At 31.8% G+C, this 18242-nt stretch overlaps 1 protein-coding gene across 3 annotated transcripts in view; it reads right to left on the bottom strand.

Moving 5' to 3' along the window:
• The window catches only part of LOC140451799 (alpha-1,6-mannosyl-glycoprotein 2-beta-N-acetylglucosaminyltransferase-like), a 59804-nt gene extending 41839 nt beyond the window's left edge, over positions 1-17965 (bottom strand). The window contains exon 1 of one of the 3 annotated variants that reach the window (XM_072545660.1): positions 17742-17965. Coding sequence is in view for 2 of the 3 variants with exons in the window: in XM_072545658.1 (XP_072401759.1) it covers positions 3567-3572 (6 nt within the window). In the remaining variant the exon portion in view is untranslated. Of the gene's footprint in view, positions 1-3202; positions 3297-3566; positions 3725-17741 lie in introns of those variants that run through there. The other 2 variants (XM_072545658.1, XM_072545659.1) reach the window with 2 other exon arrangements.
• Between the last annotated feature and the right edge of the window lie 277 nt (positions 17966-18242).

The following is an 18242-nucleotide window of genomic DNA, read 5'->3' as shown; positions in this document are numbered from 1 at the left end:
ATTCATACCGCGTTTTATGTTTTTTCAGCAATGGTACTTAACTCTGGCTTTCGGCTCGCCGTTCGTGATAAATAGAAGTTATTGGTAACGGAAATAATTTTAATAAGTTTATTTGATGACGAATGCAATCCTACATATATATATATATATATATATATATACACAGCGAAAGAAATACAGAGAATACAATGAAAGACTGGTAGACAATGCAATTGAAAACAGGAAGAAAACAAGAAAAGCATTAATCATGGGGAAGAAGCAAGCCGTGGCTCTAACAAACGAAAACTAGAACTACAGACAGAAATGAAATAATACAAATAGTGACTAAATTCTACAACGAACTATACAAAGCCGCTGAAACACTTGTAAAAGAAATCAGTAGGATCGAAAATTAGAAAAATAAAAAGAGATAAAACAGTTGGAATAGATGGCATAACAGTGGAACTGCTTAAATACGCTGGCAAAAAACCTTGAAAATCTTAGCAAGAATATTTATCAAATATATAAGAAGATATCAAAAACTACAGACCTATAAGATTTCGAGATGGCCCAAGGCAGTAATAGAAGCTTTGACCCAACCAATATGTATATATATATATATATATATCTGGACCTCAGAGCCAAACGGTATTAAGTCCTGTATTTTAAATTTTACAGGAGAACAATTTGAAGATTTTGAAAAATGGTATTTTTTGAACAAATTCCTATTGTAAATAGGAGTACACGGATTATTATTTTCCCAGTTATGTTTTTTAAAGATAAACAAAGCTGATAATAACTAACCTCTTACTTTAATTTATTTAAATAATTTTAAATTAATATTGGGACTTAATACTCTTTGGTTCTAACAATGGACTTAATATCTTGTGACTTAATACCATATTTTGTGACTTAATACTGTTTGGCTCGTACTAATCTGTAGTACAAAGTACAAACAGCATTATATCAATTCCAATTAAATAATAAAACGCAAAAAGACACCAAAAATATTTATTTTTTAAAATAAATGAAATCAGACCTAAATGTTACAAAGGAATAATTATAACTAACTTAAAACAGAAAATTCATAATAAATATTGTATTTTTTAGTCGTCCTCCTTGAGGTTACCATGTGGAAGATTTTTAAAGTATTCATGGAATCTTTTGGGCACCCATTGTAATAAGTTCTGCAAGTCGTTATATTATTTAGTTGAAATAGGCTTAAGTGTGTCTCTTATTCGTTTCAAAATTAAATTGGCATGGAGAACAACTTCCTTAGAATTATCATTACATTTTCCTTTGCGTGGTAGTCTTTTGGTTGCTGTATTGAAATCAACTTGTTCAAAATTCTCTTGATTAAAATTTGTTTTAAAATGTAAAACTCCAGGTGTTTCTGCTAAAAACTTCATATGAACCACTTTAGATATTAAAAAGTTTTGATTAGTTATCGTTTTTTTGTTATTTTGAAAATAAGATCTGGATTCTTAAGATAACTGGGTAAAGTTCTTAAAGTCTATGGTTTCCATTTCCGCTACCTCCAATTTATTGTCACAAAGTCTGAAAAGCTGTTGCCAATCCCACGGAGTTAGTAACTAAAATTAACTGGAAGCCTTCTTCTGTCTTTCTATTCGTGCATGAATTCTATCCACCTCCATGTGAGTATGTCCTCTTAAAAGGTACTTATGTTCAATGCATTTTATTGACGGTTTCAGCTTAAGAATCGAAAGATAGCACATAATCATCTGAATATTTCTATTTTGTGATAGGGAGGGACAGTTGTTACTCCAGATAACAATCCTTTCTACTGATTCTTTTACATTTAAATTAATGTATTTCAGAAGGCATGAAGTCATTTCATTTCCACCACGTCCGGCTATAGATTCACCCCAGGTGAAACAATATCCTAATTTCTCTATTGCATCGTATACAGTATAATTGAAAGTCCATAGCTTTAGAGAATAGAAGCTCTGAGCATTCGTTAGTAGAGGAATGGGTAAAAATTTTTGTAAATCCACCGAAAGTATTTTGGTGTCCGCTTCGGTTTTAAAAGTCTCTTTATCCTGTCGCTTTAGTTTGTACCGATGATCTGCATCAAAAAGATGAGAGTCATAGTTAGTTTGTAATTTAAGGCGTTCTTCCAAGTATACAGAATCTTTGAGTTTGATAACATACCCATCACATGTGTCACATGTATCATTTCCTGGCTCTTTGAAGGCTAAATTAAATTCAGAATTGAAAATTTCATTAAATAACCACTGCTTGGGAATATGTTCTTTAGGAATTTGACGTTCTATACAATCTTCATAGAAGCACCGATACATTATAGAAATATTGAGATGGCTCCCTAAATACATCCTCTGGGATTTATTCCTGGAGTAATGTGATTCTATACACGGGAACTTCTGTATGTGCTCCCTGATAATGTTTCTTATGTTTGCGGATATTTTATTAGAGGGTTCATGTTTACCCCTTTGATCAGGTATTACAATTCCCCCAAGTTGTCTTTTAGTTAATGCATTACGTACAGTAGTTTGTGAAATATTTAAGGTGTTAAGAAAATAAGTACGACACACACTTAGCCTCTTACCATTTACACTAAAAAAAGACTTCAACGACGTTATTCTTTTTCCAGCACGAGATCCCGTTCTAGCACGTACACGCTCAACTGGAACTTTATCACGTTTTTTCTGTTAACTGAACGAACAAAATAATGTGACTTAATATTATGACAACTGATGTACACTAAAACAACACAGTATTAAGTCCAGTTAACTAACCTCACATCTGGACTTAATACCTACATATTGGATATAATTTAGGGCCAAACAGTAACGAAAACCTTTAATACTGTTTGGTTCTATTTAATAGAGGACTTAACATATATAATCTACAGCTATCTCGAAAACGAAAAGAAATTGGACTTAATACGCATTACCATTGGATAGGGCGGAAAAAAATACTACAGGAACAATAATAACCTAAAAATAGGAAAAAAGTGGACTTAATACTGTTTGGCTCTAAGGTCCAGATATATATATATATATATATATATATATATATATATATATATATATATATATATATATATATGTGATGAACTTATGAATTATGATGAACAAATATATTAAAATAAAGAAATCTTGTAGTGCCTGAAGGCAATGCCTTGTTTCAATTTAACAACTAGTCAGATATTTTGAATAATAGTCAATAATATAAGAATTACCATTATTAGAATTGTAACTATTCGAATTCACGTTTGCTGGACCGTTAAGTGGCAATCGGAATTTTGAAGAAAATATTTGTATGTTGTACATTATGTTCTATAAAACTACTCAATGAAGAAGAGGAGTATATTTTATCTTCTTTATTAGTACTTCTATAAATTGGACTCCATTAAAAGATAAAGATTAGATTAGATAGACAAAGTTAAATTACCTACCCCAATAAACTACAATGAGCAAAAATAAGAATTTTTGCATAAAAAATGCACATGGTATTATTTGATTTGAAAATTAGAAAGATTTATTTTTAAATTGTTATTAAAAAACATACTGAGTGAGATACGGCAAATAAAAAAAATACTGTACCTTCATCAAAAAAAAAAATTTGGCGATGATTTTTTAACTAAAATTATAATTAACAAACTCACGAACACAAACTCAACAACATTTCAGGAAATATCTGCACAGTCTGAGTTTTATCGAATCCAAACACTTGAAAATGGAATGATTACAATTTGATAATCGAACACAGTGTACCTAATAAATAGTACAATCAACACAAGATAACGATTGATAATAACAGGTTAGTCATTTGCCGTGTACGTATCAAAATATTACGCATATCCATACTCACTCACCATCAGTCTGGTTATTGTATGGCCATGTCAAGAACCCGATGAAACACTATAGGATGGGGCTAAATTACTGTTTATCAATTTGTGTTCAAATACTAATGTAATAAGGTACACTAAAAATTATTTATTAACCATACCACACTGTTACTAAAGTATATTTTACGAATTTTCAACTGTTTGGGATTATCGCTAGACACCTCGACTGCCAATGGTCCACTTTACTGTACAAGACAGCATAAAAAGTACGAAAGTAAATTGCTCTAGTAATGAAAATAGGAACAGGTAATTTCTAAATCGAATTTAAAAAATTTAAGAAGATTGTGTTTACGTTCAAAATGGAAGACAATAGAGAGTTATTGAAAATGTAAGATGACAGCCGCCTTTATTACAGCATCCCTTAATATAGAATAGAATAGAAATATGCTTTATTGTCACTGAAAATTGTACAATTTTATGGACAAAGCTTACAAAAAGTCAGCAATAACAATTTAAAATTTACTGAAATTACATAAATCGTCAATATCATAAAATAAAAGATAATAAAATACACAATCCATTGCAAAATTTAAATACATTGCAAATTGCATAAGAAAACCTTATAAACTAATAAGTTGCTGCATGTGATACCCAATATATATATATATATATATATATATATATATATATATATATATATATATATATATATATATATATATATATATATATATATATATATATATATATATATACACTTCTCCAAGAAATTAACGCACCACTTCAACAAATCAATTTTATTTGTAAACAGGCAAAGAATAAAAAAATACAACTCCACCAGATTTATTCTACATTTTATTAGTAATTATAACAATTTGTCTAATCATCAGAAAATGTTGAAGTACAGTAGAAAAAAAAAATAAAACGGAAAATTCTAAAAAACTAATGATAAGAAAAGTAAACTAAAATATGAAAAAAGTCTTAATAACGAGTGTTTCCACCTCTACTACGTATAACAGCCTCACATCGTTGGCCCATACTTAAAATTAATTGCCGTGTTTCATTTTGGTCTAGTTCTCTCCAAATCTGGATCAGCGTCTCTCCCACTTCCTGTAAGTTGTTTGGTTGGATCGGTGTCGCTCTTAATAGCCTACCAAGGATATTCCAGAGATTTTTAATCGGATTTAAATCCGGACTATGTGCTGGCCATTTCATAGTGTTAATTTCTACCTCTTCTAGATAATTTCTGACGATCTGGGCAGCGTGAGGTCTGGCATTATCTTGCATTAGTAAGAAATTTTCACCTATATAAGGAGCGAATGGTACTACATGTTGCTCCAGGATCTCCAATATGTACCTTTCAGCTGTAACAGTTTCATTTTTTATCACAACTAGGTCCGTACGTGCGGTCAAAGAAATACCACCCCACACCATAACGGATCCTCCACCAAAAAATGTGGTGTGTGAGATATTACACTGAGCATATCGTTCGTTGGGTCGTCGCAACACACGAACACGTCTGACGTTATTGTACAAACAAAATCGGGATTCATCAGTAAATAGCACTCGTTCCCAGTCAGCCTCTAACCAATTAACGTGTTCTCTGGAAAAATGTAGTCTCCCCCTTCGATGCTCTGCAGTTAATAGAAGACCTCGGGTGGCAATCCTAGGTGTTAAGTTGTATTCCCTAAGTCGCTGTCAAACAGTTTAAGTACTAATTTGTATAGAATGCACGTCTCGAAGCTGAATTTGTAGACTTCGATGTGTTACAAAACGTTGTCGAAGAGGAGAAGTTCTTAAAAATCGATCTTGAATAGGGGTAGTTACCCGGTTTTGTCCTTGCCCTGGTCTGCGAGTATGATACCCTGTTTCGAGGAATCTTTCTAACACCCGTGAGATGGATGTGTGGGACACATTAAACCGACTACCAATTCTTCGGTAACTCCAATCTTCTTCCGACAGTATCACTGCTTGGGCACATTCATCTCGGGTTAAATTACGTGATTGACGCTCCATAATAAACACAATTTTAACAATAATCAACAATTAAGCAGTAGCCGAATAAAATTCGTGAACACTTGGAAATTACTATATTTATAGAATTAGTACATTTTGTGCTTCTTTTTGTTTTGTTGCAAAAAAAAACTATAGCGATAAAACACAGTCAATAAATATAGAGTGTATGAATAGCATATACAAGGGGCTTGCAAAATATAACATTAAAATGAAAATTTTTATTAACGTTAATAAAATATTTTAATATATCACAGTGGTGCGTTAATTTCTTGGAGAAGTGTATATATATATATATATATATATATATATATATATATATATATATATATAAATACTTTAGTTACTTGTACTTAAAGGTACTGTAATTTCTTAGTTATTCGTTAATAAACTTGTTCACGCCACAGAGTTTTTAAGATAAAGGCAGACAATGGTATCATAACTCGTTCTTTTTCCAAGGTGTGTCCGCTGCCCGTTTCGGACTAAGTGTATTTCAAACATTTGAACATTTAGCGTTAGCAGTAGATTTTATTGGCAGTGATTGCCAAGGCGGGGGCCATGTTCACGGCACTATCTATTTTAAGTTTAATTCATGAATTTTTTCCTATTCGGCAACACACAGCAGTCTATGCATATGCAGATATGCCATATGAGAAGATAAGGCGAGTCCCTAAAAGCATCTCAAGACGACAACACTCAAATACGGGACGAGATCGGTGATACAGCATTCAGAGCGAGCAGACATAATACTTATTAGCGTTCATATATTCGTGTATTGTGTAATTCAAAATAAAGTCAGTTTTTCACACGGAGTTTGATTATTTACCAGCGGCACACGCGAAGTGCAAATCAAGTCATTTAAAAAACTCTTCTACTGAATAATATGGTCTTTCAGATAGATAGGCTTTTGTCATTTTACGGTACTTAATTTCGGTCCAATTCTTTTTAAATGCATTCGTTTTTTTCGAATCCTGAGAAAACTAATAAGTATTTATGAAAAATTTAAACGCAGATTGAAAGATTACATTATTACTGAGGGCCGAAAGTCCCTGAAAACTTCTATAATGTTTATTTTAATAAGTTACAGGGGTGAAAAAGAAGAGAAAATTTAGTGTGATTTTTAATTTCAAATATCTAGTTCAAAAAAACTTTTTGTTTATTCTAAGGGACTTTCGGCCCTCGGTAGTAATATAATCTTTCATTCTGCATTTAAATTTTTTAAAAATATTTATTAGTTTTCTCAGGATTCGAAAAAAATGAATGCATTTAAAAAGCATTGGCCCGAAATTTTGCGCCTACGCTCTTAAGGAAAGAAGTTGCAAATTTAAGTTGCAAAAGAGATGGTTGTATAATTTTTTTTGCCGAAAATAATATAGATTTCTTTACTAACTCAGTGCACAGGATCGGTAAATACACATCAAAGGTTGAATTTCTGGTGAAGTACTCATGATTAAGTTTTGCTGGAAAAACATGTAGGTGTTTACGAATGAAGCAAACAGTTTCTAAAATATATAAAGAGGGAAGAGTTAAAATCCCATGATTTTTTAAGTAGCTTCTGCAATGTGTTATTCTACTGAGGTGAAAAGTCTGACCAGGTTTTTATTTTAAGTAGATCAGAAGTTATAGTTATAGTTGCAATATTAGAGTTCCACCAGGTGATACTGGTAACAGCAGCAAAAGATTCAAAGAGGTATCAGCAGTATTATTTGCTCTATTTGTTTACAATTCCTCAAGTAAGATTGGAATAAATTCAAAGAAATACCTTGAATTCCGAAGAAATTTAGTTTTTTTTTATCAAAATGTCGTGATTTACACAATCCAAAGCTTTGGCTAGTCACAAAAAACAGTGGCAGTGTAAATATTATTGTTTAGTGCTGGATAGACCTCATGTAGTAAAGAAAACATAGCATCACTGGTACATTTATTAGATAAAAAGCCGAACTACTTTGTGATAAAATGTTGTTTTCAACGAGAAAGGACATAACGATGGCTTAATCTGCAAACAAGCTAACTCCACTTTTTTCGTAATATCGTTTTATTTGTGTATTGCTTTCTTTACCCAGCTATATATCAGTTCATAAACCGCTAACTCCTAATTTTTATCGTAAGCCTTTCAAATAGCCTGCCAAAAACAAGCTACCTCCATGCATAAGACCCCCACTACGGTAAAAGCGTCAACTCCGTGTTGCGCCAACCGTTAGAAAGAAAGTAGTTTAAACGTGGAATCGTGCCCATACGGTTGTTATCAAAACAGTCGCTTTATGATTATTATGTTTCGGACTGGTGTTTTACAAACAACGTATTGCCTGTGTCGGTGGCAAAATTTAATAACACTTTAGATACGGAAAACATATCATTATTTCATCCTTAAAAAGACGCCTGCGAAAAATGTACGTCATATAAATTAGGTTTTGTATCTGAAGATGAATACAAGAAACACACAACAAGAAAAAAGCAGGCTCGTGCTGAAAAAGAAAAGCATAAAAACTGAGAAGATTACGTATTTGCAGTTAATGTTAAGGCTCTGCTACAGCAAGGTCAGGCAATCTGCTTAGGTCAATTCTAACCTAGTATGGGATTGCGTGCGTGTCGTAAATAAACTAGGAGACCGTAGCAAGGTTACGGTAGCCTGGGTACCGGGGCACGAGGGTCATAAGGGCAATGAAAACGCAGATGAAATGGCCAAACAAGGCTCATCAATGCCATTCATTAGATCGGAATTCTTCTGCGGCGTTGCAAAGTCAGTAACAAGAACGGCTACAAGGAAGTGGGTAGCTCACAATTCTCTGGAATGGTGGAGGAATTCACCAGGACAAAGACAGGCGAAACAGTTTATTACAGAACATTAGACAACATTTACGGCAGACCTAATAAGCAAAGACAGGAAAACAGTCAAAGCCATAGTAGGTCTTCTAACAGGGCACTGTAAGCTGAATAGGCACTTGAAGCTGATGGGATTATCAGATGATGACCTGTGCAGATTCTGTAACCTCGAAGAAGAAACAGCAGAGCACATTTCTTTGCATTAGGAGAAGAAAATCCACCGACAATAGCTACATGAAAGGTACAGTCTCGAAGCTACTAGACTTTATAAAAAGGGTCAGGCTAGAGAATGTTATCTAGGACTAGAGGACCACAATAGATCTGAAAAGGTCGCAGTGGAATAGGCCGAAAGACCACATCTCTTAATCTAATCTTATTAATTAAGATGAATCTGTCTTTTATGTTGAGCAAAAAAGGTAAAACTTCTAAGCAAACAAACATTTCCGCGTAAAATGTGCAGTGCACATGAATTATATCAAAAGGATTTACTGTAAATAACTTCTTATTAATACTGCAAAGAAATATTATAAAAGGATTGTTTTTAATTTAATTTACAAACTACTTGATTCATATTTTCATTACTAGAGCAATTTACTTTCGTACTTCTTATGCTGTACAGTAGAGTGGACCATTGGCGGTCGAGTGTCTAGCGATAATCGAAAACAGTCGCAAATTTGTGAAATATACTTTATATATATATAGAGTGTACACAAAAGCAACTTGCCTATTAAAATATTGTATGTATTTTTACACATTTCAATCACAAACACAATTTAGCAATATGTAGTTGTCGAGACACAACTGTTAACTGTGTTAACTGGTTCCTAAAACTATCAATTTTGTCAATTTTTTTTAAATCTCTCACACATAATCAGTTAGCAATGGTTTTCAATGCTACTTTCCGCTAAATTGCTCATTTCCGCATTAATCCGTCTAAGTTGTTCGCTTTTAACGCGTGATTCGGTGGCTTAGGTCATAAAACTATTTTTTAAATTAGTGTAGCTACAACGAATGTATTCATGTATACTATACGTAAAATGTAATAAAATAGGCGCCTTAGTTTGTATAAGAAATTAACACTGTTCACAAAACGACGTCGTTAATTTGATTAAGTGGCGGTATTAAAACCACACTTACGTTACCACTTTACTGACTGACTGTTGAATAAATTTCTAGGGTTGATAAAAACATTTAATTACCAACAGTAAATATTCATTTTAACAGATTGATTTACAAAATAAACTTTTTTCCAGTTTTTCTTTTCCATTTCTTTATTTTAAGGTCTTTTCAATCATTTTTATCTTTATTTATAAATATTGATTTGTCCTTTCACTTCACTTGTATATATATATATATTGTTATGATGTGTTTTTTGTTTGAATGATGAGCAATGAGTATTTTTAATAATATAGGGTTTTTGTCGCGGTTCTCAAAGAATTAGCTTGTAAGTACTTTTTAAAATTATCTTTATTATAACTATTATGAAACACACATATATATCTAACCTAGCCAATGTAAATTTAAAATAAACTATCTTTAAATTGATGTTCTTATAAAACTAATTAAATTCTATAGACAATGTTAAATTTAAACAAACTATCTTCAAAATTGAAATTGTTATGATATTAACTAAATTATATTAACAAAATTTTGTACCTTTCTTTCACTGAATGCCTAAATGAACTGTTTTCCACTATATATATTCTAATCACCACTGAAAGTCTTCGTACTTCGGTTATCCTTGTTTTTGTGAAATTTCTTTTTCCAATTATCAGCTTCTACTAATTTAAGATATATTTTTCTTCACCAGCATTTATATACCACCAATCAAACCAGCAAACAGCATTTATATTTATTCTTCTTTTCAATATACCAATATCCAATTATTATAAGTTGATTTATATTAATCTCCAACCATAATATAATTTAATTTCTTCCAATATACTTTTATAATCTCCAATAATTATTTGTGTATAATTATAAATGTGCATTAATTATATGCATAATTTTTAATCTTCATTTAACTCACTATATTAAACAATTCGACTATTTGTACCTGATTCACTGACTCCAACTAACTTTCATATTTCTTACTAAACTTTTCTGACTGACTTCTTGAAAATTCTGAACAATTTACTTCAATATTCACTAACTAATTGTATCTTTCTACTAACTTTCATAATAAACTGGCCTGACTTCTGACTAAAAACTTAAAAACTGCCCTCTTGAATCCAAATCACGGGTATTTATATGTTTTTTGGATTTCTAGAACCATCTCGTAAGATATCATGTTCTATTCAGTTCTATTTAATACTTGTCTGAATTTTCTGGTACAAACCATTTCGCAAACATGGCCATCTCCGGAGATCCAGAGAATTCCATTCTTTTCTATTAATAATTTTGTTTACATTTAGGCTTTTCAGATCAGAATATATAATTAAATTAGTAACTTAACATTCTAATTTAATAAAATACACATTTCAAACAATATATTATTATAACCCACTTTATATTCGTAAATATTCTTAAACGTCACTTCAGAGTATAAATATCTGTCAATCTCCGAGAGTATTTTTGGTTGCCTAAGCACATGGCTCACTTATATATATTTACAATATTAAAATACAACTTTTTACAATTATTATATGCTAATTTATTAAAAATGCCCTCACATAAATATATTTTTATAAAATTCTCTAGTATATAACTTATTTAAAACCAAATATCTAATATTATGTAGTATATAACTCATAAATTATTTTCTATAAACCCTAATTGTCACAATATATATATATATATATATATATATATATATATATATATATATATATATATATATATATATATATATATATAACAAGCGAGTCTTCTACAGCTGGCGCCGCTTCTCGCATCCTAATTTCCAGCGTTTTCTGTCGAAGCAATCTTCAGTTGTTAGATCTCTGGCGGTCATTGCATCGTCGACATCGTCTCTCCAGGATCGTCTTGGTCTACCTCGTTTTCTTCTAGTTGGCGGAGTCCATTCTTCTATTTTTTTTGGCCATCTATTTTCAGGCATTCTCTGAAGGTGTCCATACCAGTTAAGTTTTTGGCTTCGATTGTGTCTATTATGTCTAGATCGATTTCCATTTCTCTCCGAATATCTTCGTTTCTCACCCTATCAAGTCTAGTGAGCTGGCAACATCGTCTCCAGTAGTTCATTTCCATGGCCTTAATTTTTGATTTGTTTCTTTGGTTTATTTCCCAGAGTTCGGCGCCGTACAGCCTAATACTTTCTATTATTGTTTTATAAATTCTTATTTTATTTTCTTTTTTTATTTTTTTATTCCATAATAGTCAATGTAGCTGTCTGGTGGCTGATCTTGCTTGGCCAATCCTGGAGTGTATTTCTTCACTACTTCCTGCTTTTGATGTTATTTGGACTCCCAAGTATTTAAAATTGTCTTTTGGTTTATAGTTCCCGTTTCGATTTGTAGGCTTTCTGGTTTTTCTCCTACAACTAAGTACTCAGTTTTTTGTATATTAATTGTGAGGCCCCATTTGGTATACTCATCTTCCAGTTTTCTAAGCATGTAGCCTACATCACTCTCGTCTTCAGCTAGAATGGCTTGGTCGTCAGCGAAGTATATCGTGTACAATCTATCATCTCCGATTGGGATGTTCATATTGCAGCACTTTCTTCTCCACATTGAGAGTGCCTTATTTAGATATATTTTGAAGAGTGTAGGTGCTATGCAGCAGCCTTGCTTTAGGCCCTTACTAAAAGGAATTTCTCTAGTAAATCTATTTCCAGTTTTAATGTTTGCCGTTATATTTTTGTAGAGCTGTTGTACTGCTTGTATATTTTTTTTGCTTATTCCTTGTTTTTCCATTGCTACCCAAAGTATTGAAAGTGGTACACTATCGTATGCCTTTGTCAGATCTATAAATACTATATGAGTTGAAAGGTTGTGGGTATATATATATATATATATATATATATATATATATATATATATATATATATATATATATATATTGACAACCTATCTTGACTATTTGACTCGATGTAGACTTTTTAATCTTTTTAATCCATTCAACAAACCAGACATGAAACCCTACATTAATTAATTTGCCGAAAAGTATTTGGTGATCTACACGATCAAATGCTTTGGAAAAATCTACGTATAGTGCATCTACCTGTTTACTGTCTTCCATTTGAGTTAATACATATATCAGATTGATAGCAAACCCAGTTTGTTGCAGTGGATCTTTTGCTATGAAAACCATGTTGTGATTGGAAAATTAGGCCTTTACAGAAGCAAGTAAGTTGCTTTGCTATAAGACAGTCGAAGAGCTTAGGGATTGCAGATTGTATACAAATGCTACGATAATTTGCAATGTTGTCTTTCTGGCCATTTTTAAATATAGGAACAACATAACTCTCTTTCCACTAAGAAGGAAACATATAGGTTTCTGGAGATCCATTAAACAATAAAACAAACGGCATTACAAGGGTACAGACACACTTTTTAAGAAAAAATTAGGCAGTCTATCTGGGCCAGCAGGGCAGCTCACTTATGCTATTCAAAATATCAGTCATGATAATCTTAGAACAAATATTTGTACTAAAGTTGCTATTTAATGGATGGATAGGTACGTAAATGTTGTTATTTGGTGAATATAAAGTTTGGAAGAAATTCATAAATAAATTAGCTATGTTTTGACATTTTGTTGCTGATTGAATTTGATAAAATAAGGCATTAGGTAGGTTATGACTAGATCACTTATCATTGATGTACTTCCAAAATAATTTTGGATCACTTTTTAGGGCAGTATTGAAGCATGTTTAAAATTTCCTTAAATTATTCCCCTTAGAAAATTACTTGCACGCCACCTATGATATCCACCTATGACGCCACCTACTTAGCTAGAAACCTTAAAAATAACCCATAAGCAACGAGCGATTTGTCATGCCTTTTTTTTTTCATCAACGAAATAGTTCGCCATATGTTCCCTGCTCTTTTTATCTTTCATTTGTTAAATAGAAACCCTTCCTCTTAACAAAGAAGTTAGTTTCTATTGTCGAGCCACCCAGCCTACTTTCTAAGAAAAACGGAGATGTTGGTTTCCTATGAAATAATCTTTCCTGTCGAGAGAAAGTAGTAAGGGCAGAAATAAGACCACACCAGACTTGTCAATTAAGTATCATTTTCGTGTGGCACTCTTTGGCCAATACTCACACTCTTTTTTTATTCCTAGCTTGTCTAAGTATCAGAAATCGAGTTCATTTCCGAGTTGGTTTCTGTAGCATGCGGTTGTCTTCATCAAATGGCGGTAAGTGTATTTTCAATTCACTATTATCCATATATCTTCAAACAGTGCTTCCTACATTAACTATTTTCTCTTTTGTCATACAGACGTCTTCCCATTCGAGGACACTGCGTCAATTCTGTTTGCCGATTCTTCTCTTTTCTTTCTTCCTGCATCCATTCAGTTCAGTCTAGTCTAGTGTGAGAATTGACTGATATGTTACCAGTACCTACTTTAATTTGATGTTAAAAGTGCGGATTGAAGCCACTGTAATTCGTTAACTTACCTAAATCCTCTATGCTGCTTGAGAAGTCCCAATGTACCTGTTGCGAGAGCAACGTGTCAAGTACCTTTATTATCGAGACTAGTTCCTTTTAACCCTATTTTTTTGAACATAACCAATAGCTTATATCCATACCAACCAACTATTTCATAGATATTAAATCAGCCTATGTGTGCTACATAATAAATTCTATGAAGCCATGGGCGAACTCTACAATCCTGATAAATAATAAGACTGGTAAGAGCTAAAATGCGTAAAGTTGATTGCAAAGTAATAATATACAGTGAACAATCACAAGCGTTTGAAACGTATGTTGGACTACAGCAGGGAGATGCGCTGGCATGCCTTTTCACTTTCTCAAATGCCTCCAAATGAATTTTGAAAATCATTTAAAAACTATGGCTACAACAGGTCGTTGCTTTTGTACTTTTCAATTACACAGGGCAAATTGTTACGATTTTCATTGAAACTTCTTTATAACTATTTATTTAAATTTAACATAAAATATAAGGTGTTTTATTAAAAAAGTCATATCTGAAGAGGTACGGTGTTATGGAAAACCCTGTATATTTGTAACTAATTTTAAAATGTAAAGCTTACAACTACCTCCTATTTTTGTAAATAACTTTTTTTGATATCTATTATAATATCAGATACAACAGATTTTGTCACAAAAGTAGATCACCCTGTATATAAATATTTTTGATCATATCAAAGGATTTTCTGAAGTTAAAAGTTTCATTCATAAAATAATTTTCATTGAAGTTCAAAGATATCCCGATAGGAAACAGTCTTGATTACATTTCTACCACGACTTATCCATATGATAATTTCGACCATTTCCCTTGAGATAAAGTTTTTTAAACCACATTTTACCCGAAATGGGAACTGCCTGGTCACTTTTGCATATTATACAGTATACTATGTAAAATAAGTAATACATATTACAGATACATTTAATAAAATTAGTTTCCAGCAGGATAGTACCTCAGGATACATCATTCATGGTCGAAATTTATTTAAATGAAGTTTTCTTCACAAATGAGTATCTGAATATCACGCAGAAGCCCGGGGGGTCGATCCCCAGCGTCGGCAAAAACATCTAGATATTTTTAAATATCTACAGGCCCCAAGTTGACTTAGCCTTAAAAAAATGAGTAAAAATGAGGGTAAGAGATAGCAGATTACCCTGCTAGAGAGAGAGAGAGACAGAGAGAAATTTTTTGTTTCTAAAATGAGTTACATTTATAAAACACAATATGACACAGTACAAACAACATACAAGATACATTAAAATACATACTAACTATACAATTTTCATAATAACAAAGCTATCAATTAGTGCAACTGTCCTAAAAAAATTCCTCGATACTATAGTAACACTTAGATAATACAAACTTCTTGATTACTTTACGGAATAAAATGATATTGCTTGAAGATCGTATATTGAGTGGTAGGTGATTAAACAATTTGTTTCTAGTGTAAATAAATGATTTTTTAATTAACCTAGAAGAGGGAATTGGAAAAGGAATAACATAAGTTAGACGAGTGTTATAAAATGAATCTGTCTGAATATCCTCTTTGTTTTTTAAAAATTAAGCATGCTATTTCAAGGATATTTATGCAAGGAAGTGTCAAGATGTCAAGTGTTTCTGGAACAAAGGTCTGCATGACGTACCAAACTTGACCTTGCATTAATATCTGAGTGTTTTGTTTTTGTAGCATAAAAAGTCTGCTTAAATGATGAAGAGAACAGCTATCCCGCACAAATGCCTTCATTGCCCAGAGTAATGTTGTTTAGATCATTATTAAATTTTGAAAAATTAAATGTCAAATGATTAGCTTTGCACCACTCTAAGATTTTTAGCAAATCAATACTAATGATCTTATTCAATACCTCAGAGTCCTTGTTTTGCCATAAAATTGTGGTGTCATCTGCAAATATAGTAAACCAGCCATTGATGTCAAGGTTAATTATGTCATTAAAATATATCAAGAAAAAGATAGTATCTAAGACAGAGTGTTGAGGTAAGCTACAACTAATAAAGATAGAGTAGCGCTCATTAATTTATACAGACAAGCATCTGTCTTTCAAGTATGGACTGAACTACTTTAAAGCGGTGCCTCTAAAACCATATCTTTCCAGTTTATTAAGTATTTTGTGATTGACACAGTCAAAGGCTTTAAATAGATCACTGAAAACCACAGCAGCAACATAATCTTTATTTAAGTCCAAGTATAGTTTTTCCCTGAATTCAAAGATGGCATCACATGTACTTTTAAATGACTGGCAACCAAATTGGAAGGAAGAAAGTAAATTGTGGTTTTGTAAATAAGTCATGTGTGGTTTATTCTCATCATATAATATGTGAAGACAGGGGCAATGACACAAGGAGTGAAAAAAGGGAAATCCCCTCCCCAAAAGGACCAAAATCAAAGAAAACCCATTATTTATGCCTTTTATGTAGTTTGGGTTTATATTTTTTGTCTTTTCTAGATGAAATGTCAAGATCCACCACTGTGTGAAGACTAAAACTAAGATTCCATAAAGAAACAATTTCTGAACTTAAACATTCATCTTTAAATTGAAGCATGATATCTTTCTTGCTGTCACTCTTAAATCTATAATTTCAGGCTTTTGTATTAAATTGTTTTCACATTGTATTTTTTCAATGACCAGAACTCAGTCTTGTGCAGTAATTTTCTAAATGTTAAGGAACACCAATTGCATAATTTTGTTTAGAATCAGACTTTTATGGATTAAAATGTAGTTTTCTAATCTTTATAGTTATATAAGTCAAAACAATATTTGTCTTTGGCTTAAATTCTTAGTTTTATCTGCTGTGATTTTTAATATTAATTATATGGCCTAATTTCACTAATTTTCACATTGTTGTGACATGACTAAATCTTCAATAACCATAATGTTATCAAATAGCACCTTTCTGATTTTGAAACATCTTAATTTTATATAAAAAAATCACATTCCTGGTTTACTTTAAACCCACAATTTTCAAAGCTTTTATTTTCGATATCAATATAGTATTACATCCCTAAGAAAAAATGGTTTTTTAACCAAACTTCCGGGATGTACAGTTAGTTCATTATTATTTGAATTTAATTTTACAAATACTGTTGTAATCTGCGATACAAAACATTAGATTGTTTTCAAGGAAAGATTAATAGTAGGACTTAAACAAGTGGCTGTTATTTTTGTATTTTACTGTAATTTTTAAAGGAAAGGATGTCAACAAAAACTGTAGACACTTAAGATATTTGAATTTATTCCCAAATAATATTAAAGTCTTTCAATACCATCTATAAAATTGGTGCACTGTTTTGCCACTATTGTTCAGGAAGTGTATAAAAATAGGGAATTTGAAATCTAATAATACTTGACTTTGTGAGTAGAACTTAGGGATAAGTCAAGGGTCACTTGACAGAGCATATCTTAAAATTAACAATCATGTGTTTTTCTCTGCTTTTTAAATACATCTAATGAATACAAGCAGTACTTACGTTTTTACAAAAATTCTGGTCTCAAAAGCATTTTCTTCTGAAAGATATTATTAACTTAATATAGACTATCAGTCTAAAATTTTCAATGATTCGTTAAAAAGTAATTCATTGTTTGATTCACTAGGCCCCAGTATTTCTAAATTAGGCCTAAGGAAGTATATAGAAAATATTTAGAATAAAATTCACTAATCCTGTTACCGTACAGGCGTAGTATCACAACATACTTTTAGGCAACCAATAATACGTATATAAATAAAGAGCATGCAGTGTCGCCAATTGCTTTTTATTTCTTCTTCTCGAGAATTCCTCTGTCGATCAGGGTCGGACTAAGTGTTTGTCTGTTTAGTCATATTTTATCTTCTAATTTTTCCCTTGTTCGATTTCTCGGTTTCTGCATGGTACTTAATAAATCCATTCCTTTCTTGCTTGTCAATATTTGCATCATTCTCTTATATTTTTTCCATACTCTTTCATGGGCTCTCAGCCTCTTATTACATATTT

Source organism: Diabrotica undecimpunctata, chromosome 10, assembly GCF_040954645.1.
Source record: "Diabrotica undecimpunctata isolate CICGRU chromosome 10, icDiaUnde3, whole genome shotgun sequence".
NCBI lineage: Eukaryota > Metazoa > Arthropoda > Insecta > Coleoptera > Chrysomelidae > Diabrotica > Diabrotica undecimpunctata.
The sequence above is the reverse complement of the archived record's forward strand: the minus strand, read 5'-3'. Positions and strand labels throughout refer to the sequence as shown.